Here is a 21069-nt window from a genome sequence, read left to right on the forward strand (position 1 = left end):
CTGGTTGATGGGAGAGCCAGGGCGGAAGTCCAGGTTTCCCGCCCACGCTCTGCCCCTCAGCACTACAACTGTCCTGTTTCATTCTTCAATCCCGGTTATGGGTTCCACCACTGGAAACCTCTGGTTTTAGGTGCCACAGGATATGCCAGCTGGAATTAGCACTGAGCCCACAGATGCTCTGGCAGCAGTGCAGGTCCTTCCAGGAGGCCGTGCTTCCATTTCCTGGATAGGGAGAGCTTCGAGGTATCTTGTTAACACACGACTGAACCCTGCTCTTACACCTTAGGCGACACAGTCCTCACAGCAGGATTTGTATGTAGGAACCCTCATAAACCAAGATTTCACTTCAGAGATTTCAAAGTTGTGCCCTTCTATGGCTAGGGATACACACACAGCCCCATCACACAGCATTCGTTCTTACCGTTCGCACACTCTACTGTAAATCCTTAGTACTGGCCTTGAACGTCTCCCCAAGTAGCTGTTTCCCACGCTTATACTCACATCAGTAGCTCCACTGCCTCTGATCCTTTTACACGAATTTATTTCTATACAAGGTTCTAAAAACACCCCTTGGTTTTGTACATAAGTTTTTCTTTTTTTCCTCATTTTAAATTACTTTATAACAACTGGTTTCCTGATTTTTTTTTCCATTTTCTCTTTTCTCTGAAATCTGCCATGATTTAAAAAAAAAAAAAAAAGACGAAAGGAAATAAAAATGCCATTGGCCAGAAGACAGGGTGGAGAAAAAACAAAAGGGACAAAAATAAACATCAAATATGAAAATTCTCAGAGATAATGCATTTATAAACACAGAAATGGTTACAACAAAGATGGCCGTGATGAGTGGGTATATATATATTTATATATATATATTTATATATAAATCCGTGTCCAGCAACTGACCGCGGCACCTAGGGAGCTAAGTCCAGTCCTTGCATCTGCCCCGAACTCTCCCTTCTCTGCAGCCCCCTTATCGTGGGGTTTCATAAAGAACCCGCAGCTCCTTAGGTTGGGGACGGGGAGACTGAGCACAGGGCCTCGGCTGGCAGAGAAAGGGAGAGGCTCCAAGGAAAACCATAACCCACACTTCTAAGCCACCGTTGGCCATTTTGGGGATCTCCGGCCCCTTGGGGACCACATCTCAGCCCTTGCCCCTTTACAAATAAAGGGGGTCTGACCCGCCCCAGACCTCCCTCCAGCATCAGGTAGGAAGTGAAGTGAGATCATGAGGGGAAGAAAACGGCTCCCAGGGACAGGGGCACGGGAGGAACCTGTTCTTTCGCAGGCAAGAACAGAACAGGAGGCTGCTTGCATTTAGGGCTCCCTCCTCTGTGCCGTCTGGGAGTGCCAGCCTCTAGTCCTCTGTCAGCCCGAGCTTGGAGGATTACGAGGGTGAGGAGAGAGTAAGTGCCCACGCTGGAAAAGTCTCTATGAGGTCATAGCAAACCCCTCCCCTGAGCACCAACCCCCAATGTTAAAAGCTACGCTTAGGCGGGAGGCTGCTGGATTACGCGACCAGCTCAGTACTCCTCTGCCATTCAGGAGGGCTGACGTTCCTTCGGAAGAGGAGCTGAGACAATAAGGATGGTATCCTGTGAGAGAAGGCCATGCCTGAGGCCCAAGGAGATGGAGCCGTGGCCTGTCAAGGAAGAAGAGGACTTTTCCCACCAAGAGGAGCTGGAGAAAGAAGGGACCAGAGCCTCTTTCCCCTCTCCCCGGGGGACGGCAGCACAGGTCTCTACGAGCTGGCCAGGTGCTCTACCTGGATGGTGCTGGTGGTGACGGTGAGGCAGATGTCCTTGTGGTGCTCTGCCGTCTTATAGGGGGTCAGGTCGAAGGAGCACTGGGGCGGGGGATTGGGGTTGCTGTCCCCGCCACCCCCGCCCTGGGGGGCCGCCCCCGGGGACTGGAAGCGCGGAGGCTGTGGCGGCTGCTGCTGTGGCTGCTGCGAAGCCTGGGAGGCCTGGGCCTGGGCCTGCGCTTGGGCCTGCGCTTGAGCCTGGGCCTGGGCCTGGGCCTGGGCCACTGCCGCCGCCGCCGCCGCCGCCTGCACCTGCTGCTGGAGATCAGGAGGGTTGTGTTTGCGCATGTGCTTCATCAGGTACGTCTCCTGAGGGGGATGGAAGAGGGGTTGAGGGAAGAAAGAGAAGGAAGGAAGCTCCCTGTAACCAGCACCCCGGGCTGTTACCTTGAACAGAACGACACTTATACAGAGGCGCTCTGGAGCCACGCGGGTTCTCCCCATGAGCCACTTTCAGTGCTCGCACCGCGTGGACAAGGTGGGGGGACCTTTAGGGTAACCGTGGGCATTCAGCTGGCACGGGGAAAGCTGTCACTTTCTCAAAGATCTCTGAATGGAACAACCTGACCACCTTTTTCTGGAGTCTAATGGAAAACATCTAACTGAAATCTCTCGTCTCTCACAATTTCAAGACGCTTTCTTTTGTCCTGTGTCTAAGTAAAATGAAGACTCACTGCTGAGCAATCGCTACAGGCTTAAGGGACCAGGCATCCCCCAAATTCCTCAGCTCTGCGTCTGTTCAATTTCTGTTCTCTTTACTGATCCCGGCAAGGTGGAGCAAGGGATGGATGGGGTGTATTCACTGCAGCAGCTCTTTATCGGAAAGGCGGGGTGAAGCCGCTTGCGGGGGGGGGGAGGGGGGCTCCGAGTGCTCACCGACGTGTACGCCCGGCTGCAGATGGTGCAGGTGTACACCTTGGCATGCTTCACTGTGTGCGTGGACAGGTGCACCTCCAGCGAGGTCGCGTCCGTGTACGCCCGGTGACAGTTGTGGCACTTGAAGGGTTTATCTTTGTTGTGCTGCCGCCTGTGGGACTGAGAAAACAAGGAGAAATCAGGACGGCTGCACCACTCTGCCCTCCTGCCTCCTTGACCTTAATGGAAAGCCCTGGGCTGGGTGCCAGGCCTCCTGGGTTCTCTTACATCTGAAGGCAGCAGGAATTGCTTCAAATGAAACTTCAGACGCTACCAGCTAAGGGAAGCAGCATCCTGCAGGATCCTTAAAGTCAGAATGACGGCTACGCCTGGTCCCACTAGTCCAGTGGTTCTCTAAGGGAGGCATGGGAACTGCCAGGGAACACCAAGACCTTTGCAGGGGGCCCGCAAGGTCAAAACTATTTTCAAAATAATAATAATAGTAAGACACCGTTTGCCTTTTCACTCTCATTCTTTCATGACTATACAGAGATTACACGACATGTAATATCGTAAAGACTGAACGCGGCAGATAAGAGAATCTCTCCATCTTCTAGTGAGCCAGACATTAGAGAAACGTGCATAAACATAAAGCAATGCCGTTCTTCTCACTAAACTTTTTGCGGGGAGGGAGGTTAAGAGATATGTTATTTATGTTAATGTACAATGGGGTTTGTTATTTTTAAACAAATTACTAAATAGTTTTTCAGTTTCAAAATGTCTACGTAATTAGGTGTTACCCATATCAACGAAAGCTCTTTGGGCTCCCCAGTGACTGTTAAGAACGTAAAGCGGCCTGAAAAAGTTTCAGAACCACTGTACTAGTCAAACGGCACTGTGACCCCAAGTCTTAGACTCAAGGCCTCGTGTGGAGGGTGGAGCACCTACCTGCAGGTTGGAGAGCTGTGTGAAGGCTTTCTCGCAGCCCGGGTGTGCACATTTGTACGGCCTATCCCCGGTGTGGATTCTGCACGGGACGAGAGAAGAAGAAAGGGGAAGGACATCAGCAAGGCCGCTCAGGGACCAGCGCCTTAACAGGCCTCCTCTGGGAGCACAGGGTGGGTCTCCAGGAGACGCCGGCTCAGGCCAGCGGGCCCGACTGCTGCTCGCTGCCCGCACCACTCCGCTCAAGCTGGGCTCCTCTCTGCTGGCGGAGGGCCAGGGGCTGGGCAGCCAAGGCGCGGGGAGGCCACGATCTGGCAGCCAAGGCAGCTCCTACAGTCACCGGCCCTCACGAGAGTTCAGAAACGTGAGATAAACACACGGCGAGAAAAAAGAAACACATAACACTTCTCCCTTGGCCTCCAACATACAGCCAGAAACTACCCCTTCAGCCTTAGCACCAATCCCAGAGCAAGTTCTGGGGTCAAAGAAAAGCACAGAGTTATGCGAATTGTGAAGGGCGGCAGCAACATCGATGCTGGTGGAAGCTCCTTGGGGCTTTTCCCAGCTCAGCCCCTAACGGCAGGAAATGCCTAGTTTAGTATTGATCTGACCTCTTTCCAAACACTACAGGGCCCTCTGCTGAGACGAGCCAAGGACTTGAAGGTTGGCAGACCCCTGCTCCTCGGCAGGGACTTCAGAAGCATCTCTGTGACCAGGTGCTTTTCGAGATCCTGGGTATGAAATCCTGAAAACCTCGCAGGACACGTCTCCTTGTGAGGAAAGCCCGATTCCTCCTCTTCGAGAAGCAAGCTGTCGGACCACTTTAAGAGGGATTGCCACCTCCAGAAGCAGCCGGGAGAGGAGACCTGTAGCCAGCAGGAGTCTGGACTCCGGCTCAACTTGAGATCCCACTGAAGGAGACCATCAGCTCTTCCAGGAGGCAGGCTCGCCTCCGAGCCGCTCCAGATTCACGGGACAAAGTACGCATCCTTATGGAGTAGGAGCATTTTCGTCTCATTTGCCGGTTCTCTGTGAACATTTACGCTGCGCTTTGTTCTCTCCTGTACCCCTGGCATCCCTCGGAGCCTTGCTTGGTGCTGTAGGTGTCGCTGAGTTGGTACCCAGCTGAAGTCTGATTATACCTCCTCCCGTTCATAATCGGTGCCCTAAGGGCTAGAGGGATGGTCTTCTCCGACCAAATGGCCCTGCTTTGACATCGAGAATCTTGCAGGATGTGTGCACAGGTGTCTCCAGGGAGGGAAATGAGGGAAGGAAACGTCGGCTCAGCTCCCAGTGAGTTTCCTCCTCCCTCGGATCAGGGAATGTCCCACAGTCACTGTGTCTCCTCGGCGCTGCTTCTGCCCCAGAAAGGCTCTCTGAGCGTCCACTTGCGTCTCCAGTCTTGCTTGGTCTTCCTCCCAGATGCCAGCTGTGCTCTCCTCCGGCCAGCTCTCTCCTCCAGCCGGGTCTCTCCCCCGCCCCCCGCATGCGGGTTGTTGTGTGTGTCCGGGGCGGGGGTGGGGAGGGCATGCCAGCGGGGCGGGGGCAGTAGCCCGCCACTCTCCCTTACCGTGTGTGCTGCTGGAGGTGGGAGAGCTGGCGGAAGGCCTTCTGGCAGTAGGAACAGTTGTAGGGCTTGGCCCCCGAGTGGATACGGAGGTGCTGGGCCAGGTAGGAGGTGTTGGCGAAGGTCTTGGAGCAGTGCGGGCACTTGTGGGGCTTGATGGTCTCCGTGTGCATCTTGGAGTGGATCCTGCCGGAGAGGAGAGGAGGGAAGGGGGGAGGAGGGAGCGGTTCGACACCACGGGCTCAGCTCTCCGCTGGGTGAAATGATGTTGCTTGACGGATGAGAGCACCCCTTCCTCCCTCCCCCACAAACCCGCGCCGGCCTGGAGAGGCTCGTGAAGAGGACACCCACATCTAGGTTGCTGCTCATCTTAAGTCGGTGGCTAGAATGGCAGTGAGATGATGAAGAGCTGCACCCCTGGCTCCTGTAACCTTAAAGATTTCGGTCTCGTCAGCCCTCTGCTTTGTGCCAAGGTTACACACTCACCACAGACACCCTGCTTCCAAACAGTAATTTGAACAAAGACCAACACCGCCTGTCCCCCATGGACCTGAGGTTGAATGCACACCTTGGCTCTGAACTGACGCATATAGTAAAAGCAGGGCCTGCTCTGCAGAAGATTTCCGAACACAGACACAGAGAGAAGCCACATAAATCGTTGCAGACCTTGGGACCGGAGAGCACAATGTTCCAGGCACCACCCCCAAGCTGCAGGGATACGCAGTTTAGTTTTCACAGACAGCAGTGGGAGAGAATCGAGGCTCCCAAAGGGCAGAGTTGAAAGGGACAAAAGAAAACATGTGGAGAAGAGAGGAGGCGTGGGCCACGTGGCCTCGGGGTGACGGGTCCACGGCAGGGAGTCGGGGGAGACTGAAAGCAGCCTTACCGGGTGTGCTGCTGGAGGTGAGAGAGCTGGCGGAAGGACTTCTCACAGAAGTTACAACTGTAGGGCTTGGCCCCCGAGTGGATACGGATGTGCTGGGCCAGGTAGGAGCTGTTGGCGAACGTCTTGGAGCAGTGTGGGCACTTGTGGGGCTTGGTCTCGGTGTGTGACTTGGAGTGGATCTGCATCTCCGACTTCGAGTAGAACGTCAGGGAGCACATCCGGCACCTGGGCCAAGGGAGGGCAGCGGTTAGGACCCTGCCCACCGTGAGGGCGTTGCTGAACCCGCCCCTCCACTTCCAAAGATGCCAACCTATCTGATCTCTCTTCTATTCCAGCGACAACGCGAGGCCCTCGAGAGGAGGAGCTCTATTTTATCTATCTTTACAGTCTGCCCTTCTAATACAGCCCAACACAAGTATTTAGTAAGTGTTTGCTGAAATGCCTGGACTCCCTAAGTGTGTACATAAACAAGAATTCAACCAGGTAAGACAGGAAACTCTTATTACAGGCCCTGGGCTGACACGGCCTTCACCGGACCAGGAGTATCACCTAGCCTCTGTCTTCCTTCTGCCTGTAACTTGACTAGACTTCTAAAGAACCCCTTTCCCCAGTTTCCCGTGGAGAAAGTACATCCCTCAGGTAATCCTCAAGCTCCTGAGGTGACAATGAGGACAAACTGACTAGATTCCTCAGAGGACTTTTCTCCTGTCTCCTCAGATAACTGTCTTCTCTCAGATTTTCTCCTTTTTGCCAGTGATTTCTAGAGGGATGAGGTAAGAATTACCAGGGTTATTTGGAGGGGGCTTTCCCAAACCACATGTCCGGCCTCCGCTCTGGATCTGATGTTCCACCGACTCCCCCCGGCCCCCGGCCCCCTGGCAATCAAGTGAGAATTACTTCTGCAACGAGCCAAGGTAACTGCTGGAGTGGGTTGTATCCCTCAAATATGAAGGAGAAAAAAAAGACTGCCAAAATACTGAGCCTCCCCGCTAAACCTTTCCTCTTTCCTAGCTCAATGCCAGCACTTCGGGTTGACAACAGTATCATCTGAATACACTTTCATGCATCATCTGAGCTGGTAATCCTTCTTCCTGCTCTTATACTGCCCAACAATATCAAATAAGGAGGCCTGTGGGCAAGATAAGTCACAATTATTCAGACTGGGCTAAAGTTATCTATATGTGAGCTGGAACCCTATCACTCAAACAACTCACCAGCACACAATGTGGGCTGAAGCCAGGCCACTGGGGCAAGTCCCTCTTCTCTGGGTCCCCCCCCAACGTCTCTCTCTAGGAGGGGCTTAGGATGGTGAAGGGTGACTTCTGCTTTTTTCCTGATCCCAAGAGAATATGCAGAGAATAACTGAGATGCAGACTAAAAAGAACTCTGAGCTCCTCAGAGAAGAAGAGACCACTGTTACTTGGGGGTATGGTTCCTGTGTTAATGCTTCCATTAAAAATCCAATCATTGAGGCCAATTTCTAGTTCTCTAGTCACTTGATAATTCTGAAAGAAATCCGATTACCTGTTTACCAACCCCTGGCTGTTGTCTGGGATGCCCAACCATTGTGTGGGAGGGTGGGAGGTTCTGTTTATAGTTAGCAGGGTCCAAAGGACACAGCCAACAGAAGTCTGGACACCGGGGCTCTACTCAGGGTTCAGTTACAGGCTTGCTCATCAATCTAGACCTCAATTTTCTGGTCTGTAAAATGGAGAGATAAATAACTGCCCCCCAAAGGGCCAGCAAACACCCAGGAGAGTCAATGGTAAGCCAAGCATTCGCTAACAATAAAACTGCATTAAGGTCAGCAGCACCAGTGCTGAATGAGCTCATGCTGCTATACACTTCACTAAAACTGAGGTTAGAAAACTAGACACAGTGTCACTTGGAGAGGAACTGCACTAGAGTTACAAAACAGCTTCCCTCCGCTAAGATTTCTCAGACAGGTGGAATGATTTTAGCTCAAGCAAAACCTCATTAGTTTGCCTGTGAATGCTGAACACATAACTGCACCCCTTAACCTGAGATTAGTTATAGAAGAGAAAATCACCCTCTTCCTCAAAGTTTTCAACGAGGGAAGAATCTGCAAAACTTAAACTCACCAATAATGGACTGGCAACAACATGAGCTGTCTACAGAGGTATGAGTATAATAAGGATAACACAACAATAACACAGTAATAACGGTAGTAGTAAGTGCCACCTGTTGTGCCTGACACTGCCGGGTTCCAATTAGGTCCTTTAAACACATTGTTTCCGCTCCTTAAAACAACCTGGCAAGTACTATCCCTGTTCTACAGAAAGGAGCACAAAGGCTCAGAAAGGTAAAGCAATTTGCCAGAGGGCGAACAGTGACTCATTCTCACCTAACCTTAAGACTCCTCACACTAGAGGTATCCAGGGGGAAGCTGGACCATCCTATCATCTGCCAGAAATGTTTAAACACTAAAACTACAGAGAAGCCAAATAAGTACAAGCCTAATGCAAGATGTCAGGTGCTGGGAAAGAAACCCGATTAGGAGAGCTGTGGCAGTGGGCAGTGGCCGTGTCGCTGGGCGCACAGCTCCAGGGGGCACCATTCACACCCGACACCACAAGGGTGCTCCCTTGGAGGCCTGCAAGGCAATGGCCTTGGTTACAGTAACCGCTTTGAAGTGAATTATCAACGCTTTTTCCCCTAAGATGTTCAAAAACACTTTCAGATACTCTGATTTTCCCTCAAAACATTTCCACAGGATAGATGAGGGCCATGACTGGTCTTCAAATTTTACTAGAAATAAGTTGACTTGCCCAGAGAAAAAGAACCCAGTTCCCCTAATACCCAGTCAAATGCCACAGACCACAGGAATGGATGTGGTTGACCCACACCTGTATCGAAACGGGGACTCCTCGTGATTAAAAAGATTCCTTTGGGACCTCAGAGTTCTGAGTTTCTGAAGAAATTGCGTTTACCTATAACATAATCAACCCCCTAAATTCAGAGTTCCCTTTAGTCACCTGGAGGCAGTGTGTGGAAAATCCTATCAGGGCTGCCCTCCAATTGTACGTTCACATTTCTTTGCACATGCACAGTGTGGCAAGTCCAGAAATAGCTTTAATGTGGGTCCGGAAGACAAAGAGAGAGAAACCTTGGCAGAACCAGATGACGCTGATCCACGGGAAGGGCCCTACAGAGTGTCAGGGAGCCCCCCACCGTTCCTGCAACAACCGGTCTTGTTCAGGTGTAGCTCCAAGTCACAATGACCTCACTTTAAGCCAACACATAAAAATCCAAATTTCTACAAAATAAATTTAAAAGGGATTTTCATTTTATGGAATGTATGATACCTTTAAATGAACCAAACTTGTCAAGTACCTTTATAATATGATGTAAACATTGCTCAGGAACACTTTTACTGTGTAAGTGGGGTACACCTGTAATAATAAAGCTGCAGTGAACTTTCAGATTACGAGCTGGAATTCTGCAGTGCTCAATACTTTCTGCATAGCAACACTCCCCTCATTTTGACTTACAAAGACGGATTTAAACGCTCTGAACTCTCCATGGTAGAAGTGTACAACACATAAAAGTAAATGCTACATGATGACTATTTCTCATCTCTTTCGAAGTTCCCAACATTTCAAATCTCATTTGATATATAACTCCCAAGAGCTGGGAGACATAAACAGAATTCTCCCCATTTTACAGATGAGGAAACTGAGGCCCAGAGAGGGGAAAAGGACTTGCCCAGGGTCACACAGCAAGTTCGTGGTGGAGCCGGGAACTGAATCCATGAGCCCAAGGCTCTGTCCATTTCCTGTGCCGCAGTTCCCTTCGCTCCTAAAATGGGAACAACATTGCCCATCTCGGTACGCTAAGGACAGACCCAGTCTCCCAGCCATGCACATCTACCCCTGTCTGTGTCAAAGCTGTGACAGTGGCTATTCCACTCTGTACACTGGGACCAGACTCCCCAAACCCACTAGGGCCCTTGACGGTTCTCAAGGGGATTAAAAGATTTCCACCTTTCAAAGGGCAGGGAGTTTAGATATGTACTTATTTTTGTATAGTACCACATGCAAATATGCTTATAATGGTTTTTGGCAATAGACGACTTAAAGGAAGTAGAGGATCAAAAGAACTTCCATGAATGAGAAAGTGAGAAAACAGCCATCTCACAAGCGTATATTCCACAGGGGGAAGGGGAGGTATCCTATTCGTTCCACCTTTTTATACAGACCCCTCCCATCATCCCAACCATGCAGGGTCAGGCAGGCTCAACGCTCAAATACGGCCTAAGAACCGGTGGATAGCACACTGGTTAAGGTTAGGGGCTTACCAGAAATGTTTCTTGAAAAAATAGGAATGGAAAATGTAGAAACCAAAAAGGAGCTGGAGACAAGAGTCTCAAACCCAGTCTAAAGCCTCATTACAAGAAAGAAATTCCATTACGTCACCCCAAAATAAGTCAATGCTGAAGACCTCAAAGAAGGAAGGGGTGAAATGGGTCTGCATCCTGGGGAAGAGGAGCCAGAGAAGGGCCAGAAGCTCCACCGTCCTAACCCTCAACAGAACACTTGACATGCACGTGGGTCCGAGGCGGAAGCTGCCGGAGCGCGGAGCCCGATGGGGGCAGGGAAGCTGAGAGAGCCGCACCCCACCCTGCCCGGCTCTGATCCTCACCTGTAGGTCTTGCCGTCTTTCTGATGGTCATCGTCATCCTCAGGGGAGAGGACGTAAGGGTCGTTCATCTCTGGAAGCCCCGATTCCAGCATCCGCTTCTTCTTTCGGCCCCGGGGGGGCTTAGCGGCCACAGTGCCGCCGCCGCCACCGCCGCCGCCTCCTTCCTCTGTTAGGGTCGATGCTACCTTCTTAGAGAGGTCAGGGACCACCTGCAGGGCTTGTGAGCCAGGGGGAAGAGCTGAGACAATCATGGGAGCCGAAATGGGGAAGGTCTGAGCTGACGAGGCTGTGGTCACGAGGGAGCCTGAGGGGGATGTGATAACCAAGCCGGGACCTAGGATTGTGAGAAAAAGGAGATGGTGTCATGTTGCCCAGTCCGGATCCTAGTCCTACGTCATTTTCCCCAGATCATGGTCTATTTAACCCCTCACCACCGCCCCCCCGCCCAGAGTATACAGGAAACCCCAAACCCTGTAGAAAGACAATGGTCTCCTAACCCCTGTCCCCACCCCGCCCCCAGTAACAGTGAGATTTACCCCTTGATTGACTCCCTTCTCTTCTCCACCTCTGAGAACAGGAGACTCCTTGATTCAGAGAAGGAAAGAATGTCACCTCCTCAAAGGCAGGGACCGCATCTTCTACTTCTTTGTATCGCCCACAATGCCTAGCGCATTGCTAGGCACACAGTAGGCACTTAATAAAAATCTGATTGAGTAATCAAACACATATCCCACTCCCCATGTCCTTGGCGCCCTCCAGCCTGGGGTACTGATCGTGGAGGATCAACACCTCAGATTGGAGAAGAGCAGAGGGTGCTCACCAGCGGTCATCAGTCCTGTCGACGGCACAGGGACCACCGTGATATTCTGGGTAACGGATGCCTGGCTATGTGGGGTCAGCTGGTCTGACTTGGACTCTGTGTCCATGCTGATGCCCGAGGGCAGGGACACCGAGGCAGGCACTGTCAGCAAGGTGGGGTAGTGGGGTGGAGCCAGCCCACAGCCCTTCTCTGGCAACAGCTGGTCCTTCATCTTGTTGATGAACATCGTGTTCTCAATCTGAAAGAAAAGGAACGGGACAGTGGCCTCTGAGGGAGAGTCCCGAGTCTGTCTGCTCCCTCGGCACCTCACACTGTCCATCCTCTGTGGGGATCAAAAGGCGGGTGGTTAATATCTGTGCTTCCAGAGAGAAGCTGAACAGAAACGCTGTGTAATTCTCAACGATGGGGGGCCTGGCGAAACAGCATGGGATTTATCTTGCTTCAGTGTCCACGGTAACAGGACTTGCTACTCAGAGCTGAAAAAAGTACCCAGTGGAGCAGAAGCAAAAAACCAAACACCACGTACCTGTCCTGAGACCGTGGGGATGGAAGGCCAGAAGTACGGGTTAGAATTGAAGTGAGATTCTTCCATTCTACCTGAAGAAGGAAACGAGACCACATCACACTCAGGAATCATCTGAAGCAGCTGAGCAAGGGCGAAGGGGCGCTGAGGAGCTCCGGGTCTCTTCCCCCAGGGCTGGGAGTGAGGAGTCAAGGCCTCAGGATCTAGCATATTAGTCCCTCTGGTCAGAGCCACTCACCACTACATCCCCATCCAACAGAGGCTATCCCAGTTCAGATGCTGGTGAAAGAACTTACACACATCTCATTTACCCACACAATGTTTCCTGTACCCCAAATAAACAGAAGTGGTATTTCTTTCTTTGGCTGACAGAAAGAGAAATTGAAGTCCTGAGAGAGGAAGGCTCGGACCCAAGGTCCACACAAAGCAGGTCACCGATCGGCCTGAAAACAGCCAGGGTACCTGTCATTGTTCCTCTCCTTTCACCCCTCAAATCCATCTTCCTTGAAATAAACAATTTCAAGGGGTCCAACTGGTATGTCTATAGTTCCCTGTAGCCTGAAAAGGTTCTAGGCCAGAATACAAAATGTCCAAGAGAATTAAAGAATGAAATTGGCGAGAATCAGAATCAAGGTCTTTGGGGTACCAGATGATATCTGGGGACCACGCCCCATGGATCCCACCAAGGTCTGAGAACATCTGTGATGCTGCACTGGGTACCACACACACTGGACTGACCAGTAAGAACCTAGGAGTTACCAGTTTTAAAAGGGGTTCTAGGGAGTTTCCTGGCGGTCCAGTGGTTAAGACTCTGCGCTTTCACTGCCGAGGCCTTGGGTTCGATCCCTGGTCGGGGGACTAAGATCCTGCAAGCCACATGGCACGGCCAAAAAAAAAAGGGGGGACTGTTTCCAGCACCAGCACCCCAGATCTCCACCTAAAGGGATTTAGAACAGGGACAATGGTGGGTCAGAACACACACACATTACCAGACTCCTCTGTAGTTCTCAAACACTATACCTCTAAGAGTTCAAGTTTTCCTCTGTACACGGATGACAAGTAAGCTTAAAACCTGGGGAGGGAAGAATAAGGAGCAAGAAAAGGAATCCCTCAGAATCATGTTGCAAGTCACAGATGGGTCCGGAACGCAGGCATCCCACCACTCATTTTCATACTCTGATCGCTTCTCCTAACAAGGCTTAATTGCAGGCTATTGGTCCAGAGTAGCTTCCCAAAAGCCTGGACCAGGAGAGATCCAGGCTGGCAGAGGCAGGTGAAGCGGGAGGAGGACACGGGTGGGAAGGGGAAGGGAGGGAATAAACATTAACACCGCGGTGCTGCTCCGGGCTGAGAGCGGCCAAGCTCCAGGAGGGGCAGAAGGACCACAGGACGCTGTGACTTGTAGCCTGGTCACACACATGGTCCCACTGAGGACACGCTGGAGGCGGACACCAGGGATTCTAAGAGATGGGCAGAGAAACTGGGTCTCAAGCAGTGACTAAGGAAACCAGGAAAGTTCTTCAGCAAAGGAGGTGAAGCAAAAGATCTCACTCTAAATGTAACGGTGTTCCTGGTCCTTCTCCAGAAACCTCATCACATTTTTTGCTCTACTGAACAACACTCTGAATTTTCATAAAACCTATAAAGGGAAGCAGAACTGAATTTCAGCCTATTTTTCCCCAGAAGCAGCAAAGTAGAGGAGCAAATCTGTGGCTACCACAGCTTCATACAAATGAGGATCAACTTTAAATGCCCTGAGGGTCAGGCACAGACCAATCCTGCTTCCCAAGTTATAAACACAGTAAAACCAGACACTCTCCACACGGGTGCCACCTAGCTCCCTGCCAGCTTTATAAAGGGCCTTGAGCCTCAGGCCCTCCGGAGGCAATGGACGTTGAGAAACAGTGAGATCACAGTGTAAGGGGACCCGATCTTGCCCAGCTTTGGGGGAGGCAGGGGCTACATCCTGAACTGCCCCCAGGTTCTAAGACAGGACCCAGCACCCAGTAGGCAATGCCATACTTGGTGAACCGAGTGGCAGCAGACTTCGCATACAGACACTGAAAGCCAAGCCAAGGGCTCCAACTGGGACCCACAGCCCCATCCCTCTAACCTTCTAGCTGAGAGGCATGAAATCGACAAGGGTGGCGGCTGTGGTGGAAATGCAGTAGAGAATCAGGCTGGAGAGTAAAGGAAAGGAGGATCTAATCATAATATCCCCCTAAAGAGACAAGGAAGTAAATGCATTACGGATGTGAAAATTTAGGAGGGAGGAACTGAGAGCCTGAAAATAAGGCTGTCCTCAGGATTCTGGCGAACAAGGCTCCTCCCCATGCCCAAACTACATCCATTCTTAGTGTCCTGCCAGGGGCTCAGGGGAAGCAGTTTCTGAGTCAAACATGGCCTGTAGGTTGTTACAAAGGGGCACGAAGTGACTTGGAGGACAATATCACCACCACCATTAGCATCTATTAAGAGCCCACTGTGTTCAAGGTACTGTTCTGAGCACTTTACAAGCGTCGCACCATTTAATCCCACAACAATTCTATGAAGCAGGAGAGTGCAATCCCCATTTTTCTTTTTTCTTTCTCTTTAAAAAAACATTTTACTGAAATATAGTTGATTTATAATGTTGTGTTACCCATTCTTCAAATGAGGAAACTGGAGGCAAACAGTAAACAGCAGAACAGGGATCTGAACCCAGGACCAAAGAGCAAGCTAGAAAAGGGTCCTACAAGAGACCAACTCAAGTACATGCTCTCTGATGCTGGGGCTTGATTCACAAATCAAAATTTAGACTATTTCCAGAAATGGACTATATACTTTTCAGGTAGTTCTCAATAAATGCTTTCAACAATGAAGTTTTCAGGGAATTCCTTGGTGGTCCGGTGGTTAGGATTCCACACTTTCACTGCCAAGGGCCCAGGTTCAATCCCTGGTCAGGGAACTAATATCCCACAAGCCACAGCATGGCTGCCAAAAAAAAAAAAAAAAGCAAACACCAAAAACGAAGTTTTCAATGACAGCAAAATGCAGTGAAAGATGATATTCTCTGTCCACATCCAGTGAAACCTCACCTGGCCACCAAGATAACTGATTTTAGAATGATGGGGTCTGAATTAAAAGGCCAGACTGTCCAGAAGGGGCAAATAGAAGGAAAGGCCCCCCACCTCCCTGGATACCGTCTCTCACTCTGCTTTGGTTCCTAAAAGAACAAAGCTGAAGATCAGAACCACAGCCGCTCCCAGGACGAAATGATAAACGTGTCTGTGGCTCCTGATAAATACATCAGCCCAAAAGGGGGTGCACGGGGAGCCCTGCTTGCCCAACTGGAAGCAATAGCCGCCTGCAGGATGACACCGGAGAAAGGGTCAACACTGTCCTGATGCCAGAACGTGATGTAAATGGCGCCCCCTGGGGTTGTGTCACAGGGTGCCCTGGCACCAGCTCACTCAAATACCTGCCAACTGTTGTCTTACCACTTCTCCTTTCAACTCTCTATTACGCATGGAGGAACGCCCACCAAACCATCCTGACATCCAGGTACGCACATACGAACATTCTTAAAACCCGAAGAAAGCAATGATATTACAGGGAAACTTCACCTCTACACAGAGTGCCAGTTTTCTTTTGTTTGTTTTATATTTTGGCCATGCCGCGTATCTTGCGGGATGTCAGTTCCTCGACCAGGGATAGAACCCAGACCATGGTAGTGACAACACCGAATCCTAACCACTAGGCCACCAGGGAACTCCCCACAGAGCATCAGTTTTGATGATTATGCCAACACATTAAAAACAAACCAGAAGGGGTTCACCCTAGACTGGGAAGGAAGAGGCAGGCTTCTATTATAGCCCCAAAGCTCAGGAGAGAAGGAAGAACACAGTAGGTGGAAAGATGATGTTGGCAGATTGAAAATCTGGGTTCTAATTCCAACTTTACTACCGCACCATGCCTCTGCTGTTCTCCAATAAAAAGGGACGTTTACTATAATTAAGTTGGACAGCATTTTCCTTTCAAGAGGTTCAGGAACTACATACTCCTTTTCCAATCTCAAAAGAAATCTTGGAAGACTGAGAAGGTGAAGAAAAAAGACAATATTAAGTTATGTCCATGAAACACATAGGAGGACTTGAACTCTTGCACCAGAGCTCTGTCCATCTGTTCATCCTTTCCCAGTGCTACCGGCCATCCAGGGATAAAGACATCACTGCCTCCAGCATTGCAGTTTTCGCAGAAGTACTGAAGACCACCACTTCTTTCCTGGTACTTACAATTTTTACATTTTTTTCCCCAAAATAAAGCATGGTTTTCTTTTCTCAAGAAAATAACATTCTCTCACACAACCAGCCTTTAGGAAATCGTGAAATACACCAACCCAATTTAGTAGCCAGAGGATGGACCGAGGAATCAAAGCTTCCAGAATCTAGGTTTAGGCCCTACATCAGTAAATGACTCTGAGGAATTTACGACTCTCCTAAATTTCTACTTGGGTAGAGGATGGAAGAGTATCACACCCCTAAAAAATTCATAAGGCACATGGAATTGAGATGGAGACAACACACAGAAGAAAAAGAATAAAATGCTCAAAGTACTCCTGAGGAGAGTTAGAGAAACACTTCCATGTGATGAGGACTATTCGTGACAATTGGCAGAAATTACATAGAGACCACATAATTATAAAGGAACTACCCAAAAGTATCAGATCTATAGCCCGCAGCTTACTAATCACCAACTAAAAGCACTAACAAGAAAGAGAGATGCAAAGAACAACCAACTCAAATTCCACTACAGAAAGAACTGGAGGGGCTTCCCTGGTGGCGCAGTGTTTAAGAATCCACCTGCCAATGCAGGGGACATGGGTTCAAGCCCTGCTCTGGGAAGATCCCACATGCCGCGGAGCAACTAAGCCCGTGCACCACAACTACTGAGCCTGCGCTCTAGAGCCCTCGAGCCACAACTACTGAAGCCCGCGTGCCTAGAACCCGTGCTCCGCGACAAGAGAAGCCACCGCAGTGAGAAGCCCACACACTGCAACGAAGAGTAGCCCCCGCTCGCCGCAACCAGAGAAAGCCTGCGCGCAGCAACGAAGACCCAACGCAGTCAAAACTAAAAAAATTATTTAGAAAAAGAAAAAAGGAAAGAACTTGACACATGGATCTCGGACACTCTATTGAAAAAAACTGTTCCAAAATGCACAACTGCAGAAAGGTTGCAATATTAGCTAAGGACTTGAAGTGAGGAAACACACAGGACCATTTCTCCTCAGTTAGGAAACAAATATTTTTCTCAGGTCCTAAGGGCATTCGAGAAGGGCCATCCCAATAGGATCTGGGGACTTGCTACTGTGAACTCTCCCAAGTACAAAATAACTGAGAACAGGTTTATCCCAATTCTATTGGGAAAAACCATCACACCATGCCCAAAAAGACCAACAGGACCACTACCACCACAAAGCTGGCAATCTGAGCCAGCACCTTCTACCCTGGGCACCACTGGACCACTGTACCTGCACCCTGCAGGGAGAACGCCATAGTGGTTCCCCTTGTCCTGCCCGTTCCACTATTAACTGACGGACCTGCGCATTGTGAGGCAGGAAAGAAAAAACAAACCAAAAAAAAAAAAGTCTGGAGAAGAGGGAATATGCACCTAATATTTAATCACCAACTCGGCTCAGAAGCCTATGGGGAATAAATTTTATAAACCAGCCTGGAATTGGTTCTCAGAAGACACCTCTAAGATTATAAGCTCTGAACTCAAACTCTCTTGGGTTGATATACTGTCATTCTCAGGCAACCTAAAACTCAATCACCATCAAACCTCATATTCTGAATTCTTCCAGAGCTACTTCTGGAGTCTACTCCATACAGTTTTATCCATTTTATTCCAAACTACCCACGAATCAGTTTTTTTCCCCCAAACTTCACCCTGCCACGTCAAATTCAAATAACATCACACCACGGATTCTAATCACTCACCAGGTCCACTCCAAACACTGATGCAACGTTAAGGATACAAACTCCACTCTAAACTCAGTTCTGCTTGTTCCAAACACGAGAAAGCCATTCCATTAGCTATGCCACAAAGGCTACAATGGCAACTAGGGCCCATTTATCTCCAAAGCAGAATAAATTTCTCCTTTGGACACAGTGCAACACTGCTTAGTGAGTTCACTTGAGCATCTCACAACTCATTCTTGTTGAGGACTGGTGGGCATGGAAGGTGATGGGGTACAGTGCCAACTTTTGCACAAAACTTCCTGGGTATCCTCAAAGGTAATACGAAGAGGCTGATTTTTCTCCTACAGCAAATACCAGTATTACAATTGCTATTACTTGAACAATTCTGTCACGCTGTCCGCAAAAGGGCCATTTGATTATGACCCCTTCGCCCCCCAAAACTGGAAAAGCCATTAACCCCAAATTGTCTTACCCTCTCTCTCTCTTCCTCCTGTCGTCTTATTCCTTGTCCTTTCCAGGGCTCCTGAACTTTCTGTAAACAAATTGTCGGGGTTACAGGGGCCGGTAAGGGTGCAGCCACCGGAGAACTGTGGAGAACCTCAGGAATTCTTTGACCATCAGCACTCAGTCCAGAAAGCAGGCGGACCCCCGACTAACCATCCAAAGATGCAAGGACAGAACGACAGCAGTGCAGGGCCACCCGCTATGTGGATACAAGGGAAATACATCCAATTCCCAGCAACTAAGATGAACTCTACCACCAGTGCGTGGGGTCCACCCCTGGGCTCAGACACTGGTTCTTCTTGGTCTCCCGGGGCCGCAGGTAACCGGAGGCGGGGGCGGGGGTGTGTGGGGACGGTTAGAGAACAGAAGAGCTGGAAGAAGAGAAGCGTCCCTGCCTCCCAAGGATTGGCTCAGAAGGCAAAGCTGAGGACCCGGGGGGGATGCACAAGCCCTTGTGTCAGGCACAGTGCCAGTTCAGGCCCAGGCACCTCCCCTGGCCCCCCCCCCCCCCCCCGCCGCGAGGACTTCGCCCCTGCCTACCCAAGGCCCTGCGCCAAGAAGTACCTCCCTCAGCACAGTGGTCTAGCTACTGGAGACCCCGGCTGTCCCCCAAACACCTTCGCTGCCCTGAGACAGCCCCTGGGCGCCTTCTCCTGAGGTCGCCCACCACCCCTTCCTCTAAGACCCTTCTTTGGGACGCCCCTCCTTCCTCTCCGGGGAGCTGAACTCTGCCACCCACCAGACAGACACCCGCCCCCTAAACCCCCCCATTCCTCCCCATCGCCCGCTCCTCCACAACCACTTCCGGTTCCGGGACGGACACACGTACAGTCCCATCGTGGACCCCCCCTTCCCCGCCCCCCCCCCAAGGAAAAGGGGAGGGGGAAGGAGCAGAGAGCTCGGCGCGCGCCGGCTGCAGCGGCGCGAGACTCACCCGGCGGCAACGGCTGCGGCGGCGCCAGAGCCGGAGCCAGAGAGCGGGAGGGGCGGCGTTTGCTGGGAAGGAGGGAGCAGAGTGCGGTGGGAGGACCCGGAGGGGGCGAGGGGAGGGGGATAGCGCCAGGCGAGCGCGCGGGCACGCACTTTAGGCGCGAGGCAGACCCACACACTCACACGCACGGATCGTGCGCGAGACACCCGCAGGGCGGGGGCGCTAGGCAGTGGGTGGCCCCCTCCCTCCCTCCCTCCCCTAACACTCACCCGGAAGTGGTGCCGCAGCTCGTGCTCCCGAGAACCCCGATTCCTCCACGCCCCCTCCCTCCCTCCCTCCCTCCCCCCACTGGCTCGGAGTTGAGCCGCGGCTGAGAGAAGGCGGGAGCGCCGGAAACGAAAAGGGGGGAGGGAGGGAAATAGCAATGTTGGGGGGCGGCAATGGGGAAAGGGGGGGTGAAAATGCAAAGGTCGAGTCACTTCCGGGAGCAGCTAGAGCACATCCGGCGCGGTTAGCGCTCCAGCATACTCAGGGCGGAAGTTACGACAGTAGGGGCGGAAGTAGCTTCTGCCCGGGGACGCGGTATACCCTCCAGGGATGTGACGCCACAGCGGAAGTGAAGGTGGGTTCTGCTCTAAGGGCAGGAGCCGAACCTTCAAGACTGCGGTTCCGGGCTTCCGGAAGGGACTTCAGGGGAAGTGGGAGGGTGGAAACGCGACAGGTTCATGAATTATGCATCAAGGTACGAGGGGCGGTATGGATTCTTAAAAGACGGGTCCTGGTTCCCTTCCCTCAAGGGGCGATAGGCAGACGTAGGGAGTTACCATTCTTTTTTCTCACATACTCTCCAGAAGGTCTCAATGCTTTAAATATGAAAGAAAGGAAAAGGATGTGTCAGTAGTTTTCTGAGGTCCCTCCTTAGGCCCAAAGCGTGACTAATTAACCGCCCCCCCCCCCCCGCCTCAGAATCCGACCCCTGCCTAACCACACCCCTTACTCTCTTTGCTTTGGTCTCTAAGTTCTTGTGGCCCTCTTCCACATCTTTATCTCCTACTCACCCGGCTTTACTTTTAAATATAGCACTCACCTCTACCTGATTCTATATTGTTGGATGTCCTCCTCTTCTCACTGGAATATCTGCCCCACGAGGGCAAGGACTCTGAATTGTTCGCTGCTGTATCCTCAGAGCCTGGCACTTAGTAAGCAGTTGGTAAACGTTTGTTGCATCAATGAACAATTAATGTGAACTCTTTCAGGAAGCCTTCCTTGATTGCTCCAACGGTCTCGTTCTCCGAATTTCCACAGCATTTAGTCCGTACCTTTTTTTTTTTTTTTGGCTGTTTTAACTATTTCATATATGTGATCTTCAGCAAGTTTGTCAGCAACTCGGGAGAAACTGTCTCATACATGGTACCCTCCCACTGCTTTGTTGAGCACACAGTAGATGCTAAATAAATACATGCTATTTGAGTAAATGAATGCTGCCACCAGCCTGTCCCAGATCTGACCAGAATCCCTCTGGGCTCAGCTCTATTTTGAGTGAAACAGAATCAAAGTGCCTATTAACAGTAATAGTTCCTTGCTTAGAGATCAAAATAACCCCGATAGGAATAAC

The 21069-nt window shown here is 50.9% G+C and overlaps 1 protein-coding gene across 10 annotated transcripts; it reads right to left on the bottom strand.

Moving 5' to 3' along the window:
- Nucleotides 1-523: 523 nt before the first annotated feature.
- ZNF384 (zinc finger protein 384) lies at nt 524-19937 on the bottom strand. Of its 10 annotated transcripts, XM_027093272.1 has the most exons (13): nt 19724-19902; nt 19458-19519; nt 18492-18551; nt 12063-12133; nt 11537-11774; nt 11253-11300; nt 10717-11050; nt 9781-9873; nt 6055-6279; nt 5172-5354; nt 3605-3683; nt 2678-2836; nt 784-2110 (listed from the first exon to the last, which is right to left on the bottom strand). In XM_027093272.1, exons 4-13 carry the CDS (start codon nt 12126-12128, stop codon nt 1739-1741), a joined length of 1797 nt encoding a protein of 598 aa, XP_026949073.1. In that variant the 5' UTR covers nt 12129-12133; nt 18492-18551; nt 19458-19519; nt 19724-19902; the 3' UTR covers nt 784-1738. The 10 variants fall into 10 exon arrangements, with proteins under 10 accessions (XP_026949080.1, XP_026949082.1, XP_026949073.1 ...); XM_027093274.1 differs by lacking the exon at nt 19458-19519 and having other exon boundaries at nt 19724-19903; XM_027093273.1 differs by lacking the exons at nt 19458-19519; nt 19724-19902 and adding an exon at nt 19064-19264.
- Nucleotides 19938-21069: the final 1132 nt, after the last annotated feature.

The sequence above is a fragment of the Aethalodelphis obliquidens genome, unplaced genomic scaffold (assembly GCF_003676395.1).
Source record: "Aethalodelphis obliquidens isolate GAN/ISIS:26980383/991018 unplaced genomic scaffold, ASM367639v1 scaffold83, whole genome shotgun sequence".
NCBI lineage: Eukaryota > Metazoa > Chordata > Mammalia > Artiodactyla > Delphinidae > Aethalodelphis > Aethalodelphis obliquidens.

Excerpts from the sequence above, each read along its gene's own strand:
- ZNF384 (XM_027093274.1), bottom strand. The coding sequence starts at position 12,128 with ATGGAAGAATCTCACTTCAATTCTAACCCGTACTTCTGGCCTTCCATC. Across the intron at positions 11,301-11,536 it reads GACAGGACTGATGACCGCTG|GAGTCTCCTGTTCTCAGAGG; the intron begins GTGAGCACCCTC and ends CTCTGAATCAAG. Across the intron at positions 2,111-2,677 it reads GCAGCCGGGCGTACACGTCG|GAGACGTACCTGATGAAGCA; the intron begins GTGAGCACTCGG and ends CATCCCCCTCAG.